Source organism: Diceros bicornis, chromosome 9 (assembly GCF_020826845.1).
Source record: "Diceros bicornis minor isolate mBicDic1 chromosome 9, mDicBic1.mat.cur, whole genome shotgun sequence".
NCBI classification, from domain to species: domain Eukaryota; kingdom Metazoa; phylum Chordata; class Mammalia; order Perissodactyla; family Rhinocerotidae; genus Diceros; species Diceros bicornis.
The window spans coordinates 18,124,059-18,139,187 of NC_080748.1; the positions used below are offsets into that span (position 1 = coordinate 18,124,059).

A 15,129-nucleotide genomic window follows, 5' to 3' on the forward strand; every position below is an offset into this window, starting at 1 on the left:
GCTTGAAAGATCAATACCCACTTATAAACAAATAGGTTATCAATTTCTATTAGTACTCTACCACTGTAGCAGCTGGAGGCCTTCAGGAATAATGAGAATATATGTCAGTAATGTAGTATTTGACCCTAAAACAGTTGTTAATCAGATCTTTTTAAAAGCTACTTAAGGGCCGGCCCCATGGCTTAGCGGTTAAGTGCGCGCGCTCCGCTGCTGGCGGCCCGGGTTCGGATCCCGGGCGTGCACCGATGCACCGCTTCTCCGGCCATGCTGAGGCCGCGTCCCACATACAGCAACTAGAAGGACGTGCAGCTATGACATACAACTGTCTACTGGGGCTTTGGGGGGAAAACAAATAAATAAATAAAATTATAAAAAAAAAAATGCTACTTAAAACCGTGAAATGTGGAATTCTTCAATAGTTCTCTGCTTTTGGGTGCTACCAGCTTCATAAACTTCATGACAAGAAATAAATATAATTCTTCAATGTCAGATTTTTTTTTTCACTATTCCCATCTGTGCTATTCTTGGCAGGTCTTTGTTAAGGGTTGAAAACCAGGAAGGATTTTATAATTTAGGTTGGGGTAGAAATCAGCTTTTAGCGGCTGATGATTAGAAGTAAGGCTTTGCATGTATAAATGGGTCTTCACTCACATCTATTTAATAAGTTAAAAATCACAGAGACAAGTCTGATTCCTCTAAATTAATCTCTGCCTACTACCTACAAAGAAAAAATAAACGCCTTACATCAGCATCCTAGAATAATGAAGAAGTAGATTCTGAAGATACAAGTTTTTGGTCAAACTAATGGTTAAGAACTGACAAGCAAAACTATATCTTACTCTTACCCAACCATACTTCATTTCCCAATAGTACCTTATATGTTTAGTCAACAAACATTTATTAAACACTAAATATGAGCTAAGCGCTGTGCTTCGTGCTAAGGATACAGAGGAGAATAAGACTTAAGGAACTAAGAGTCTGGTCGGGTTGTCTAGGGGACTGGCAGTCTGATGCAGAGCCCAGCGGTGAAAACTTGACACAGAGCATAAAGCTGGTAGTCATTTTCATAACTCTTTGTCAGGTAAGGTCCTTCAAGCTTTCTAAGTATTATGTAACCTTATTTATTGCCATAATTATCCCCAAGGTATTGTCATTCCCAGTTAACTCAGGTGAAGGAGCTGTGATACAGCTCCTTAACACAGCTACTCAACGTTAGGTAACTTGCCTGACAGAGGCAAATTGTTCTACCAAGATTCAAACTTAGAACTGTCGTGTTTCATTTGATTTACCATTGCTACTTCTAGAATTGTTACATCCCCACTGTAATTAGTTGAATTTAGTGGTAAGATATATTGTATTAACTACCTTATGTTTAATAATGAGTTAAAAATCTACAAAGCAAATTAATTAGTGAAGGATATCTCTTAAAATTTTTCTTCATAACTTCAGTGACATCTATTTGTCTCTCATATCACTTGAAATCTTAAACAGCAATATGGACTTCCTGGGTGCATATTTGATTTTCAGTGAATCAATAATATCCTGTTACCAATATATTATTATATCATTCTTCATCTTATCTCTTTCATCATACTTTTCTGTCGTTCAATACTGAACATGAAGTATTGGCAATACTTACAAATTCATAAAATTGATGACATCTAGCCACACTAAATTTCAGAAAGATACTGAGGACGATGAATATTCGTAGCTGTTGCCCAACAGCCAGGCTTTATGACTAGTGACAAAAAGAAGAGTTTAAAGGGACAAAGTAGTATTTTATAGATATGAAAGAATGAACAGAGATTATATATTAAAGGAAAAAAACCTAAATATTTAGGAAAATGCCATTATCAATTTGTTAGCATTATTGTACCTAGAGATTACGTGTCATTCATCCTAGACTTAAGAGAGAAGAATTGAACTGTGGAAAAGGAAATATGTATTTATCTTTGTTATACTTGTAGCTAACTAAGAAATACTTAGTAAGAATGAATGTTATTAATAATCCTTTTGAATTTGGAAGCAAATTTAATAAGATCAGAAATAATGCCTCCCTCCCAACATAAAAACTATGGAAGAAAGCATTAATATTGAATGCATTAGCACCTTGTGATAAGGTAATTCCCAGATTTCCTGCTATGGGAGCATGTATAGAGTGACAGACACTATGTTATCATGAGGTAATAGTCACGGAATAGTAAAAGGACTAGAGTTTATCTGGTCTTACTTGCACTTAATTTATTTCATTCATTCCTTCAACAGATTATACATCGAGCAACTTCTGTTTACCAGGAGTTATCCTAAGTGTTGGAGATAAAACTGTGAATAAGATAGATGTGGAACCTATTCATATAGTGGGGAAGATAGACAAGTTAAAAATCAGTTGCAAAACAGTGTGACAAATGCTTCAGTCATGTGTTTGAGGAAATATAAGTTTCTATTTGAGCATACTGGAAAGCTTGGCAAATCAAGGAAAGTCTTTTAGGAGAAAATGACATCTTGGCTGAGACTTAAAGGTAAAAAGAACTTAGCCAAGTAAGGATGGTGAGTAGAGGGATAAGTTTGTACCAGAAAGAGGGAACATCACGTGCAAGGGACAAGAAATGAGAGCTGCCTGGCAAGACCTTAGAATGTGAAGAAGGGGATGGCGAGATGGGAGTTAAGCAGGTTCCAGATCATTCTGGCTCTTTTCAGACAAATTAAGTAGTTTAGACTTTCTCCTAAGAGCTCTGAAGAACTAGTGAGGGATTTTAAGCAGGGATTTACTTTTTTTTTTTTTGGTGAGATAGATTGGCCATGAGCTAACATCTGTACCCATCTTCCTCCACTCTACATATGGGATGCCTGCCACAGCATGGCTTGATGAGTGGTGGTATGTCCGTGCCTGGGATCCGAACCTGCGAACCCCAGGCCGCCAAAGAGGAGCCCGCGAACTTAATCACTATGCCACCAGGCCGGCCCCACTGGGTTTGCATTTTAAAAAGATGGTCAGACCATAATGTGGTTCAAGTACTTTAGTAGACTTGCACAGGTTATCTAAGGTGGACATTCCCTACCCAATTCCACACAGAGGAGTAAACAGCATTGGAATGATTTTCTTATTACAGTGTTACTATGTATGGCCTTAGTTATGAGAAAGAAAATGTTATAAATTGACAATAATGCAAAATCATTTGTCGTAAAATCATAGAGCACTAGAACTCCATCATTTTATAGATCAGAAGACTAAAGCCCAAGAAGCAAAATGGCCTGCCATGGCTGCAGAGGGACAGGTGCCTCAGCGGCCCCCTCAGGCCCAGACCGGCACCTCTAGACTCCTTGGTGTAGGCATCTTTCCAGGACCCTGCACTATTTTTACCTCAAGAGGGTTTCAAAGACAGTCATATTTTACAAAGGAGTGAGGGCAGCTGTGTTCAGAAGGGTCAAATTCCTGATTTTTTTTTTTTTTGGCTTAGGAACCTTTCACAACCTTCTTCCTCAATGCAAATGACGGAAAATTTGACCATCCAGATCGAACCTTCTCATCGGTTGCGAGGTCTTGGAGAACTAGTCAGAGAGATACTTCTGACGTAAAGGTAGGCTCTTTTATTTGTTGATATTAATTTAATTTCAAAATATGTTGAAATTTTGATTTTTTTATTTAATTGGGTAAATAAGACATTTTATACTACAGCTTTGTTCCATCATATTTTAAAATTATGTAGTACATCTAACGTAAAAGGAAACCGAAGGAAATAATTTTGAGCATCACAGAAAATGATTCATAATTCTTTTATATTATTCAGTTAAGGTGTTTTCGTTATTTCAAAAAATTCCTATCTGATTTAGATCGAATAATCAGGAGATCGAAAGAAAAGCCCATAAATTGGCTTCCCTGCTGTTAACACAGTATTTGGCCTATTCCATAATACACAGCAGGAATTGGATTTGACCTTAATGTGTCATATTGTTATAGCTTCCCCAGCTTTGGGTTTATGTAGCCTGGGGCAATTAATAAAGCATTAATGACAAGACCCATTTAAAATGTAGGCTTTTTTGGTACAGCCTTAGCTTTTACTTGACTGTGCCTGGGGATACTATGCAACGATACACATTAGGTTAAACCAACACGCACACAATATCCAGGAACAGCCGGAGAGCAGAGTAATTTTACAGTTGGTACTACTACTATTGTTAAATACAAACATTTGTTATTCATTTCTATGGGCTTTTGTTAAAAAAAAAGAAAAGGTTGTATTCAAAACAATAAAATACATTTGTTCTCTCATATTTTTCATTTTTTTCCTGATAATATTATCTGATCAGGTTATTGCATAGGTATATGTGTTTCTTATTTTAAGCCCTTTTTCTTCAAGGCAAATTTTTTCCGGTCACTGCCACTTATACTGTTGAATATAAAAATGTTATAGTGTCATTTCATTTAGAGTCTTAATCCAACAAAAGGCAATGAATTAAAGTCAAAATTATCATTTACATATTTATGCTTATCTGTTGCAAAGGTTTTTAAAAGGCAATTATAGTGTTACTGAACTGTAAGCAAATTGAGTGAATACAACTTTTATTCAGTTCTTTTCCAAAGCAGAAAACAAAGGAAATGGATCCAAGTAGTATGTAGCATATCTGTGTGTTTTATTTGTTGCCATCAAAGTTTGCATAAATGCATATTAATTTATGCACGCAACATACCCACATTTGGAAATAAGATAGTTTAATATGCATCCTTACTATATTAAACTCTTTAAGGCCCACATTTTTCTCCTAACAGACATAACCTCACTGAGGAATTAAACTCTAAAATATCCATAAACCATCATTTAAACTGATCTACTACCCATGAAATCAGGGAGTGAGTCCGTTTCTTATTTAGTAACACTTTGAGGATTAACAGAAAATGAGGAGTCCTAGAATTAGCACAGTATTCATAAAAAAACATTCAATAAACATTTCATATGTGAATTAAATATTCTTATCTATATTTTAAGGCTTCCTATCATATGTAAGATTATTTATATCTTAATTCAGAGCTGCATCCGTATTATATCAAACTTTTTCAAGTGGAAATGCCTGCTCACTCTTGTTTGACATCATCACAAAAAAGAAACTTGAGTTTTCAACTTAATTCAAAGATTCACCCTCACAAGCCCACACACCCATCAGAGTCAGTCGTTCTGATTTATGTACATAGATAGAGTTTTAGGCTTTACTTTGTATCCTGAGAACTTTATGGATGCTTTTCATCACGAAATATCTCACCAAGTTACATGTCAGTCTCTGATAACCAATGCCCATATGAGTCTTTTCCTTCTAAATCTGCTGGATTCTCCTTTTCAGAAACATTTACATTTTGTTACTACTTGTATTCTTTTGGCTCCTGGGATCACATCATCAAGGACAAAGACCAATGTGGCTATCACTAATTTGGGAGTTTTTTTATATTTTATCTTCAAGCAGCCATACTGAATACAAACAGATACCATCTCCCCATCCCCCCAACTTAATTAGTTCATGAGAAGCTCATTTCCCCAACTTGACATTGCACGGATTGCTCTCCTACCACCACCCCCGAAGCTTTCATATTTTATGGTAATATATCTTGAATATCTTTCCATGTAGACTCTTCCATAAATATACAATGATTTACTTACACAATTTCCTATTGATGAGTAGTTTATCTTTCCCCCTGATTGTTACTGTACAACACAAGGCTGCAGTCAACGTCCTTGCACAGACAGCTTGATGAACTTTGTGTATATGTGTAAAGAATAGTTTCTGTTAATGGTATTGGTGGCTCAAAGGCTTTATACATTTTTAATTTTGAAAGATATTGCCAACCATCATTCCCAAATATAATTCACTCCTTACAGCAATGTGTAAGGATGCCTCCTTCCCCATGCACCCATCATCACTATTATGATAAATAGTGTAACTTTTGCTAATCTGGTGAGTGAAAAATGGAGTCATCTTTGTTTTGGCTTGCATTTCGTTAATTATGAGTGAAGTTGAGCATTTTTCGTATGTTTATTGACTTGTAAACTTACTCGTATCTTTTGCCCATTTTTCAGTTGGGTCATATTTCTATTTCCTATTGATTTGAAAAAGATCTTTGAAATTGCAGACAGTTGCATTGCAATATGATTTCTCAGTTTTTCAGCTTTACTATGTTTCCGTTATGTTTTTGTGTTTGTGCGTGTCCAAATGTATCAATCTTTCCCTTTAAGCATCAGAATTTTGGGGTCCTCATTAAGGGCATGTTAGAGAGAAGTTTTTTTGGTAATACTTGTGGTAACTTGAGATTTTCTAAATTTGTGTTTAAATAGATTGATTAAAGTGTACAGTATTTTTTTCCCTCTAAAAGAATACCTGATTTAGCAGGGAAGAATATGTTACCAAGAGTAAGAACAGTTTTGCTAACCGTGTATTAAACCCTAAGCTTTTGATTTCTTATCCCTAAAGCTGTTAAAATAAAGCATTTGATATAATTTTAAAGAAATGTTTTTCCATTTCTGAAGAAAAATATCTCTGTAATATCTACTAACTTAGTCAGATAATCATGTGAGAGAGAACCAGAACAGAGTTGTGGGTTTATTCTGTCTCTCTTGATTAATGTCAGTCTCTTCCTGTGGTAATGAGTACAAGCTGGGCAGAGAGGGAGTGTTGGTGAAGTGACCTTTCAGGAGCGAGGTCTCCTGAGTTAAGTCGGGCCAGTTAGTTTTTACTTTATTTTTTTTTCATTTCTCACCTCTAGCATAGTCTTGGTAACAATGACATTCAACTTACTGAAGTTCTAATACTAATTTTCCTTAATGCCTTCAAAAGTTGTTATATTACTTTTGAATAGCTATGTAGATGTCAGAAAAGGTAGCTGTGACAAAATGTCATTAAGGTGACATAGTGTAAATTAATACAGTTAATGGAGGTGCTCACCACTGACTCATTGACCCATTATGAGCTCTCGTGGAATTAACGAATGCCAGGGCATCAATCTTTTGGAAAAAAGGAATAAAAGAGATGGCAGCTTTAAAACCTTGCAGTGAATTATATTAGAAAAGTGAAAATGTCTGGGTTGGATTTGATTTCACTGGGAAGCCATAAACTTGTATGCTCTCTCACTGAAATATATTAAACTGAAATGTCAGGTTTGATGCAATAGGTATACAATTATGATAGTGTTAATAGTGGTCTTCTATCATTCTAAGACATACTTTCAAGTCCAATTTCTCAGCAGCTTGAACTTGTCATAAGCTTGTAAATTAGAAATTGTATTTGAGGATATTTTCTTATTATTGACAGAACGCATATAATGCTATTAACTGTACCAGGGTGCTTTAGTATAGCTGTTAAAATAACCTAGAAATCACAGTTATAGACACAAAATGCCTGTTCTAATATTAATCTTGCCATTTCTTTAATAATATTTGGTGTCTTTCTGAACTGTTTTTCATTTAGGAAATTTTAAACTATTTGCACTCTTTCCTTAAAGAGAAGCTGATTAACAGAAATCTATCAATGGGAGGAGAGTAAGCAGAAGAGCTGTTAGTTTAAGTAGGCAGGCGAGTACCTAAACTACCTCTCTAGGTGCACACTTACAGGTTATGATAGTAGAACTCGTTCCTTCTCAATAATTCTCCTTAGTTTTCAAACATGCTTTTTTGTTGGTGGTTTGATACAGTCCTCAAACAGTCCTTTGAGAGAGCCATCATCCCTATGTCGTAAAGGAGGTTCACAGATATTAAGTGACCTGCCTAAGATCACACAGTAGGTAAGGAGGAAGCCAGAACTAGCACTGAGGTCTATTCAGTTATTTCCAGTGCTCTATTCATTGGATGGTATGCTGCTTTAATTCTTCTGCATGATCATGTAATCATATCCAGTCATTGGATTAGTTTGGAATAACTGATTAATCAACTTATACTTTAGTTATGTATACTTATGTGACAATCACCCCAAACCTTAGTGGCTTTAAAAAAAAAACACAGAACCATTTATTTCCTCAGAGTTCTGCAATCAGAATAGGGTTCGTCAGGTACAGCTTGTCTCTGATCCACGTGGGATCAACTAGGGTGGCCCATCTGGGTCTGGAGTATTCAAGATGACTTCATTCACATGTCTGGTGCTTTGGCAAAGATGCCTGGAACAGCTGGGGGCTGGCTGGTCCTCTCCCTTTTTATATAGTCTTTCCAAGAAGATCACCACACTTTTTTTCATGGTGACTGGCTACCAAGAGGATAAAAAAATGCTAACCGCAAGGCTGCTTAATGCCTAGGCTTGGAAGTCACAACTGTTACCTCCACAGCACTCTTTTGATCAAGGCAAGTCACAGGGCCAGCCCAAATTAAGGGAGAAGAGAAATGGACTCCACTTCCTGATGAAATGAGCAGCAAAGTCGCATTCAAAAGGGCGTGGAGGTTGGAGGGATTGTTACGGCCATCTTTGGAAACAATCTACTAAAGTCCTCTCTCCAGTCACAATTCATGTTCCTCCTACATGCAAAATATACTCAGCTTGTTCCCCACAAGTCTCATCCCATTGTTGTGTCAGGCTCAAAACCTAATATCTCATTATCTATATCAGGTCCAGATACAGATAAGGTGCAGAAATTCCTAATTTGGAGACCCAAAAACTAAAAAGACAAGTCATGTGTCCTGTGTACATTCAGCACAAAGTGGTAAGACAAATAGGTAACCACACCAGACACTCTGTACAAAAAGAGGGGGATATGGAAGGTACACAGCAGTCCCTGAGAAGCTTTCTCCACAAGCCTCCTGACTAGAAAGTTGGGGTCAAGGCCTCCTTTGCCCAAGTTGGTACAGCAACTTTAAAAATTTGTGGAATTTCTGTGTATCAAATTATAGTTCACTATTAGAAAGGACTTGCGCTCACAAATCCTTTTGAGACAGGATATTCTCTACCTCAGGCTGTGAGTTAGGATGCTGTTTATAATGCTCTTAAGATTCTTAGAATCCGTTTGTGTAGCTGAGTAGGTCTACAAACCACTACCTTGAATTTTGCTGAGCATTGGTAAAGGGGTTTACAGGCACACCCTTTACTCTATGGCCGCACTTGACTTGCAGGGCCTTAGATCTTTGTCCTGAACTCATTCTTATTTTGAGAATCTGATGAGATTGTCCTAGGCCCTTATATTCCTCTAAATACTGCTTCAAAACTGAACAGTTTCTTCCTTAGCTCATAATACCTTATCCATATACCATTAAAAGAAACCCATGGTCGCTTTCAGCATTCTGCCTGGAACTCTCCTTAACCAGAAGCACAAGTTCATTGAATACTTTTTCTATCTTTGAAATTTTGCAGGGACCAGTCTTATTAATTTTTCTACCACTATATAACATGAGTTGCTTTTCTCCTGCTTCCAATAGCAACTTCCTTACTGATCTCCCAGACTCCAACAATAGGCTTCTCACTGTCCTTCCAGCCTCTGCCTACCGCCCAGTCCCAAAGCCAATGCCATGTGTTTGAAGTTTTTATTACTTCATCACTCCACTCCCAGACATTAATTTCTGTTTCAGTTATCTATTACGGTGTAACAGATCACCCAAAACTTCATCTTAAAACAACAGCAATTATTTATTTGTTGACAATCATGTAATTGGAGTGAAGACTCAGCAGGGACCACTCATCTCTGTGCTACACAGTGACAGCTGGAGTGGCTTGGCTGGACCAGGGAAGCCAAGATGGCTTCACTCACCTGTTTTGTGCCTCATCTGAGCTTGCTGGAACAGCTAGGGGCTGTCCAGGCGTGCCAGTCTCTCTACATGATCCTTCCAGCAAGGTGATAGTTGGCTTCCAAGGAGGCAAAGACAGAAGCTGCAAGGCCTCTTAAGTTTTAGGCATCTCTGGAAGCCTTGCAGTGCCACTTTGTCACATTCTGTGTGTTGAAATAAGCCATCCCATATTCAAAGAGAGGGGAAATAGACTCCACTTCTTTATGGTAGGAGTGGTAAAGTGCAAATGCCAAAGGAAGAGAGGGATTGTTACAAGGATCTTTGAAAAAACTCTACAAGTTACTACTTTAAAAAAATTGTAAGTTCTAGTTTGGTTTATGCCATTCAGTTCAATCTGATTGTGTATTTAGACAAAACCAAATCTGAAGTGCAAATAACTTATAAAAATATATCTGATTAGCCTAGGTAACATGTAAGTTAGTCCATATATTTGGTAAAAGCACTTTAATCATCTGAAATGTCTACAGAGATATTTATTCAAACACAAATATCCAGAGTGACAGAGCTTTTTTACTGATTATGGGATGTACTTTGGTGCTGGGTAAACTCAGCTGTAATATTTTTGATCTGCCTCTTAAAGAAACAAAAAAATATTGATAGAGTGAATAGGTTCTAAAATGTTTTTTGCATAAAACTATGAAATGCATTGTTTTACACAATTACCCCCATGTAATCCTCACATCTACCCCGTGAATTAGTTGCTATCATCATCACAATTTTGCATATGAAGAAACTGATTCTTTTCCAAAAGGTTAAGAAATTTGCCCAAGCTGGCACAAAATCCGATTTAAACTCGGGTCAATTTGATTCCAACACACAGAAAGTAACACTTCCCTGGTAGAGGGAGGGACAAACCAAAAACTCTCTGCCCGCGCCGTCTCTCCCTTATCTTCAACTCACTGGTAACTCGGAACACCTCTGATTTAACTAACTAACTTTGAAAGCCATGGCCTTCAATAATTTTTTATCAGTATTTCATGCCTAACATTCATGATTTGATACACACATAGCAATGATTGATTCATTTTTTATTTCACAAATTTATATTGAGTATCTATTATGTCAGGCACCGTTCTTAGCAGGTGAGTGGTGTGAGCAAGTGAGCAAGATGGACAGGATCCCTACTCTCACGGGGTTTCCATTACATTGGGACACAGAAGCATAAATAAATTTAAAAAAATAATAGTTGCTATGCAGAAAATCAAAACAGAATGAAATCATATAGAATGACGGGGCTGCTGCTTTAGAAGGCGAAATAGAGAATTGAAGAGCAGGGACCCTGGATGTCGAGTGTTTGGGTTTGATTGCTGGCTTCAGCCCCTGTTTGCAGTGTTGTCTTTAGCAAATTCCTTACCCTTTCTTTCCTCCATGTTCATGTCTACAAAGTGGGAAGAATGAGAAAACCCACCTCATGAGGTTTTTGTAAAAATTAAGAAAATGTATGTAAAGCACTTAGAACAGTGCCAAGACACAGTGAGATATAAGTAAATCATACCTGCTGTTCTAAGATCGAATGACCAGAGGTCACATTTTAGCTGATCCCTTGTCTTGGAGCCCGGATACAGTCATCTTCTTGAACATAACAGTTGACTCAAAGGATGAAACTCTCTTATTCATTATGTTTATTTTTTTAAATAAGCAAATCTTTTAAATAATATAAATGTGAATGTAAATTATATACTGACATCCTGCATTTACATACTTTAAATAAACAATGCTACTTGAAATAAGACTTAAAAACAATAAAACTGAGGCATGAAAATGTGCACCCACTCTGCTGCTTGAGCAACTTCTCCTAAGACTTTTTGTGATTTTTCTTCCCCTTCAGGGAAAAGAAATAAATTTCCCACTGGGGACTTCAGGGTTAGACAGCTTTAGTCACTTATAGCTCTGGTCTTCTGAAACTTCTAGGGTCCTTGCAAATAAGCTGTGCTTCAGGAATTTCTTCATATTTGCTTTAAAAATGTGTCTGTTTTACGACTGTTCCCACTGTGGGAAATCGGAGAGAGTTTCTCCATCCCTTCAAACATCAAGCCTCTAACTGCTTACTCCAACATCGTAGTTAACACCCTAATTTATGACCATGTTCTGGCCGGCCAGATGAGGACTGCAGTGGGGAAACACATCTCACTTAAGGGGTCGTCCTGAAGGCCCCGGTAATGCTGCTTTTTCATGACTGGCCCTGATTAAAGCCTTCCGGAATGTTCCTGCTGAAATACTCTTCCTCCTGCCATTCTAAATAACCATCAGGGCAGGGCTTTCTTGGCCTCGCTTTGTTCTTCTTGGTTGCCACCAGCTTTTAGCCCCTACTTTCCAGAGTGCTTAAATTAAAATGAAGTAGATCTTATTTCTTCCACTTATGCAGTATGGGTACAATTTTGCTGGCAACTTTAAAACCAACTTTTTCTAAATTGAAATTGAACTCTTTTACACTTTTGAACTTTTTACCATAACTAGAATAAGCAAGATAATATTTTTTTAGGCTGCACAAGTTTCACCTCAAAAGGTATAAGTTTTATTTCTGGGTTCATTATTTTTCTTTTATTTAATAAAGTACTCCATTGGCTCTTTTCCTGTCTTGAAGCATTCTTCCAACCATCTGCATGTTCCCCAGAAGATTGTTAGTGATCTTAAAATAACGTTATCTAATATCTTCAATAGTTTAATATTTAATGAACACCTGCTTCATACAAAGTATAGCACTGAGAGCTATGAGGGATTCAACAAAATATAACCCTCACAAAATCAGGCTCAAAAATCTGCTTTTGCCCAAATTGTTATTAATATAAAATCCTAGGCTTCTTATGCCTTTGTGAATCTAATTTAATGACATTCAGTGAAATAGTATTATGGTGGTAAGTAGGTTAATAATAACCATGTATTTTATATGACCCTATTCCACAGGAAAGAATGGGAAATAATATATATGAAAAACAGTAGAGTGCCAAGACAGTTGAAGATAAATTGAGACTCTTTGGGCTGTGTAAATAAAACATAAATCTTTGTTGCTATGTCTGTGTGGATATATATCCCTCTCTGTCCTCAAGGAAGCTTATATAGTCTAGTTCTAGAGAAAGGACATGAACACAAATAACTGATGAAAGGCAGTAAGGGAAATCCCTTACTTATGTGAGCCTATTACATATAAATCACCCTCCACGCAGAGCAACTGCAGGAGCTCACATTCCTTTCCCCCTCTTATACCATTCAGGTTGCTATTGCTATTCAGTGTCATATATAAAATGGGTAATGTGCAAATAGCAATGTTCTTTATCTTCTCTACATCTTTTACTAATTTCCCATGTTTTCCCAAACAGTGAGAGCAAGATGAAAAGAAAATTGTGTTTTATCTTAATGCATTGAAATAAGTTAATAATTATTGTGTTGGTCAACTGGGGCTGCTATATTTTACCATAAACCAGGTAGCGTATAAACAACAGAAATTTATGTCTCGCTGTTCTGGAGGCTGGAAATCTGAGATCAAGATGCCGACAGAGTCAGGTTTTGTGTCTGGTGAGAGCCTGCTCCCTGGTTCGTAGAGGGCTGTATTCCTGCTGTGTCCTTACATAGCGGAGAGAGGAAGCGAGCTCTCTCAAGACTTACAAGGATGCTAACCCCATTCTTGGGGGCTCCACCTTCGTGACCTCATCTGACCCTAATTACCTTCCAAAGACCCCTGCTCCTAATATCATCACATTAGGGGATAGGGTTTCAACATTGGAATTTTAGGGAAATAGAAACATTCAATCTTAACAATTATGCATTTCTGCTTGAGTACAAATATATGAGAATAGCAGTGATACTTTACTTCTGTCTGCTAATCAGTGAGCACACACCTTTAGCAGATTGCTTCTTCAGTGCCATATGATATACACTGTCATGCTTACCCGGCCTCGAAATGGAGCTCATTGTAATCATCGCTGATAGAATATTGCTGAAGCGCCTCTTAGCCCCTGTCTTATCTTCCAACTAAGCTGTATCATTATTTGTAAATAAAGATATTTGTTTACCTATCAGTTTTTCCTTCAGCCTCTTCTCAATTTCCCCTTTCACATTCAAGTCACTGAAAATTTGCGTTAATTTATATAAATTTCACTGTAATTCTCCTTTCCCACAATTCATTGTGGCCTTGATGTCTTACATAGTTTATATAGTTTATTGTTAATGTGCATTTGCCTCTCAGTGTGAGCCATCTAATGCCCTCTCTTTTTTTTCGTGCCCAGATCCACAACTTTATTTACTCATCCTCACCTCTGTTGCAGATTACCCCTCCTTGATAAGGTTCCATAACATGTCCCCTTCCTCGCCACAGCTAGCAGTGCCCTCCCATTTCCCTCCTGTTCTCCTTGCTGCTGCTGGTTCGCCTTCTCCCTGCCCACACATATATCCCTAATCTCTCCCCTCTCCAATCTGTCCTTTACGTTATCATCCAGTGTCTTGCTTTAAAACAAATTTGATCATGTGAATAGCTCTTCTTTAAAATTATTACCAATAAGACAAAATCCAGACAGCCCACCTTGGCGTAAAACTTCCTTCATCATCTGGCTCTGTATACCTCCCACCATCTCATCCCCTATCTTGATATATCCCCAAATACATCCTATACTCCACCCCTACTCAGTTCTTATCACTCCTTGATAATACTCCCTGATGGTTCCCTGCCCCTTTCCCCTGTCTTTATCTTAGCCATGGTCAACTCGAGTGTCCCATCTCTGGTGAAGTCTTTTCTGACTTGCCCAGAGTTCCCTGCTCTCTCCTCTATGCTCCCTTGCATGTTGTTTATACTTCTTTCATAGCTGTTATGTCGTGTATTATAACCATCTGTTTATACACCTGCCCCATAGACCAGACCATGAATTACTTGAAGATAAGGCCATGTCTTGTTCGTTTTTTGTTTTCTTAGTACCCATTACAGTGCCTGGTACTCAAACTTTAATAAATATAATAAATAAATAAATAAATACAAATAAATAAATAAATATCAGGAAATTATGTAATGGATTTTAGAAAAATTTCTATTTTAATGGTTTAAATAGAAGAATAACTATGATTCTTAAAAGGCTAAGCTCCATTTTTCCAGAAAATTCATTTATATGAATCTGTTCATGCTCCCATAATGCTGGAGAAAATAAAAATTGTATTTTTCTTATGGTTCACATTTATCATCATAAGAATGGATAATGATCAAATTCTCACAGATCATTACTAAGATAAACACCCACTTATGCTATAATAGATAAATGTTAGTTTTAGTGGGAGCACACATAAAGAGAAAGCTTTTGTGTATGCTTTTCTTGGGCTGAAGAATCCAATTTATTTGAAGAACTCAGTGTCTGCTGTTTTTTTTTTTTCAATTTTTCTATGTATTCCTAGAGAAGACCACAGT

General features: G+C 37.1%; 1 protein-coding gene across 6 annotated transcripts in view; it reads left to right on the forward strand.

Moving 5' to 3' along the window:
- NBEA (neurobeachin) overlaps window positions 1-15,129 on the forward strand; it is a 696,720-nt gene that overhangs the window by 620,909 nt on the left and 60,682 nt on the right. For all 6 annotated transcript variants that reach the window (XM_058547999.1, XM_058548001.1, XM_058548000.1 and 3 more), the window contains one exon: window positions 3,459-3,578. In XM_058547999.1, coding sequence (XP_058403982.1) covers window positions 3,459-3,578 — 120 coding nt within the window. The remainder of the gene's footprint in view (window positions 1-3,458; window positions 3,579-15,129) is intronic.